The sequence below is a fragment of the Mesitornis unicolor genome, unplaced genomic scaffold, assembly GCF_000695765.1.
Source record: "Mesitornis unicolor isolate BGI_N332 unplaced genomic scaffold, ASM69576v1 scaffold50460, whole genome shotgun sequence".
Taxonomy (NCBI): domain Eukaryota; kingdom Metazoa; phylum Chordata; class Aves; order Mesitornithiformes; family Mesitornithidae; genus Mesitornis; species Mesitornis unicolor.
The window spans coordinates 9593-12862 of NW_010158605.1; the positions used below are offsets into that span (position 1 = coordinate 9593).

The 3270-nt window shown below is 42.4% G+C and overlaps 1 protein-coding gene across 1 annotated transcript in view; it reads right to left on the minus strand.

Moving 5' to 3' along the window:
- The window catches only part of LOC104540172 (echinoderm microtubule-associated protein-like 5), a gene marked incomplete at its 5' end in the record, with an annotated part of 5495 nt that extends 2253 nt beyond the window's left edge, over window positions 1-3242 (minus strand). The window contains 4 exons of the mRNA XM_010183912.1: window positions 1026-1129; window positions 2000-2162; window positions 2689-2861; window positions 3048-3242. Coding sequence (XP_010182214.1) covers window positions 1026-1129; window positions 2000-2162; window positions 2689-2861; window positions 3048-3242 — 635 coding nt within the window. The remainder of the gene's footprint in view (window positions 1-1025; window positions 1130-1999; window positions 2163-2688; window positions 2862-3047) is intronic.
- Window positions 3243-3270: the final 28 nt, after the last annotated feature.

The window sequence follows — 3270 nt, forward strand, 5'->3', positions numbered from 1 at the left end:
GAAACCACAGCATAAGGAAATGGTGAGCGGCTTTCATGGAGTAATGAAATTGTCGCAGTTTATTCCTGCACACACACATCTTGCACAGGTTTTACTCTGTAATTACATTTTATGTCATCCCATAATTGCTTCTGAAATGGATTCGGTGATTAAATTCTCAAAATAACACGGCCCATGATAACGCTAAGAAGCAGAGGTGAAATCAATAGCATTAATATTGTCCAGTGAGGCATTTGCCCAAAAACTGAATAAAGAAAGGATAATTAAAACCAGAATGTCATAGCATAAGCATCGGATGAGCAAGTACCAGCTTCTGGAAAATAAAAGTATGTGTATTCTCATTATAACCCTGTTTTGTTCATGCTGTAACGTTTTCATATCAATCAGATGAGAAGTTTCCTTGAGTCCAGCGAAGACTCTAAATCATAATTGGAGAGAAAATTATTAAATAAAATAATAAATTATTTACATGTGAAATAATAAAATAGGGAATCATTCTTCATGTAATTTCTAAGTCTGTTTTGAGTGAAATACAGTAACTTTACGGTATTTAGAAGTACTTTTGTCTACCTTTTAATATGAAATGTTAATAACAACTTGAACATACAAATGCAGTGCAATGCTGTAAATAAACACTGAATTATCACACTCGTTTCATGCTTTGATACGCTTTAATTTTCCCTGCATTCTTATCCCCAGATTGCTATTTTGAAGAAAACAGTGCAGCATCCCAGGTAATTCTGGCAGTGCAATGAGATCCTGCTGAGGCTGCCAGGGGTGTTTCACAGGCAGCCAGAGATCCGCAGTGAGCAGAGAGGCACACAAATCGTTTGTTATCCGATGTCAAACAGCTCCTGTTCCACTGGGGAACCTGCCATGGGCTTCCCTTTGCTGCACAGCACTTACCTGAGCTGTTGCCACAGCAGATGGGTGTGTTCAGTGAGAATACCTGACTGAATGGGATGAAATCAGCTTTTAAACAGCCTACAAGTGTTTGAAGAAGTGTGAATGTGGGGGTCATTTACCTTGTCCAAGTGGCCCATGTAATTCTGTCAATCACAGCCTGGTCCACAAGCTGTTTTCCTGAAGGCACTTCATAGACTTGCCTCTTGTAAGACCCAGTAGAGACCTTTGAGAGACCACAGAGAATTTAGAATACGGGAGCTTGTTTGAAAAGACAAAAACATCATTCCAAAGGACCTTGAAAAGCATTTCCTTGGTAGTTCTCTTACTCTGTACATAGCTATTCAGACGACTTGCTCAATGGTTGGAAATTCTCACAAATCTATACAAGCATAAAGTGTAAATCTTAAAATTTAAAATGACTAATTCATAAAAATAATGGACACATCTCGCATTCTGCACATATTAATGGTCTCTCTGTATTGTGTGTATTAGTACGTGAGTGTGTATACACAAATAAGGCAAAATAAACTCTTATCTGTAAAGCTGACACCAAGGTACCCAGTCAGCCTGCAGATGCTGCTTTGATAGGAAAAGCAGCTTGTTCCTCCTCTCAGATGTGAACAAAACAGAAAGCAAAGTGTGCCTGCTTCATTTTGGTTCTAAGAAATGACTTGTACCCCGTGGCTGGGGGTTGTAGCAGCAGGATTTTGGTGCTGTTCAGGAATGTCAGCACCAAAGCAATGTGTGATGCTACCGTCCTGGTCAGGACCATGAAGAACTCGTGGGACTTACAGAAGGACAGCCCTTCCTCTGCTAAGAGATCCCACAGCATCACAGAGGTGAGAAGGCAGGGAGACACACTGCAGTGATTCTGAAATCCGTTTCTCCTTTCTATGCTTATTTCTTGTATTTCATATCCAGCATAACCATTTTTGTCACCCACTAATCACTGCAAAGTAACAGCCCAGTGACAGTAACCTAGGACTCCATCTCTTCATCAGCAAATCTCGCAGGAGTCAAAGGGCAATACTTGCAGAGCATCTCTCATGAGCAGGTTTTCCATTAAGTACCTTGATCAACTAACAACTGATACCTGGAGATACGAGCTGTCTGCAGAGAAGTCCATCTGGATGACGAAACTCGGGATATCTTTGCAGTAGCTGACCCGATTCAGCGTGGGACCCAAAGTCAGATCATAAAAATCCACTGCGTTCTCACTGGAGCCGACAGCCAAGTAACGAGAGTCGGGGCTGAACCTGAGCAGAGGAAGGGGTTTTATAGCACGGGTTGGCACTTACAGCACATTCCAATAGTTGAGAAGCACAGGTACATCTGCATTTCAAGTCTGTGCTATCCAGAACCAAAGAGGGGGGCAGTGTTCATCCGATATGCAAAACAACTTTGGAAACAAATCAATTTTCCAGGGAAGGTATCTGCAGCAGAAGGTGGCAATGATCTTGGTACAGCTGTCACACGTAAGTGAACTGGGAACATCTCTGGGGTAACTCTCTTCATTTTCTGGTCTCACTGGCACCCCAATGCTCTAACAACTTTGTGACGTGTCCTGATGACTTTGACTCTAATGCTCTACTTACAAGGCTACAAACTAGAGAAATGCAATGTTTTCAATGAGGAAAACCCAGACCTTCCACAATTCATTCACTGATTCCAGCTCTCTGAAATATTGCAATGCTCCTCAGAACATAAAATTGTGTTTTTAAAAATCACGGTAATACCGATTTCTAGAACACTACAACAGACACAGGCATTGTATTTTCTGACCTGATATCCTGAATTGCTGATCTTCTGTCCCGTTTCTTCCCCCAGATTTTTAGAGAGGTCACCAGCAAGATGATAAACTCTCCGTTTTTCATGCCAATAGCCACCATATCGCCTTCTGGGCTGTAACAAACCGTGCGAGCCGCGTGTCCTAAGCTGACTTTGTTCAGCATCTTCTGTGAAGAAAGAAAAACCCGGAAGAGTCGATGTTTCTATTTGTTCCTATTTCAGAAGTACCTCATGCCAACAGGTTGCCACGATGGGATGGATTATTCTCAGAATCCATTAAAAACAAGCTTCAAGGCCTCAGCACCACAAGTCTAGGATGTCTGTCCTAGCAGCAGCTGCTCTCCAACACCTACCTTCTCTGCAATATCCCACAGCCTGACCGTGCCGTCCTCTGCAGCAGAGAGGAAAAAGTCCCTGGAGGGATGCGTGGCCAGGCCCCAGATGGGTCCGTCCATGTGGCCGTTGATTAGGATGTTGCACGCAGCATTCTTCTCTCCAACTTCGATTATTTCGGCATTTCTTGTCCCAACAAGAATTTTCCCCTTGAGCAACAGTGAAAGAATTTAATATATTAAA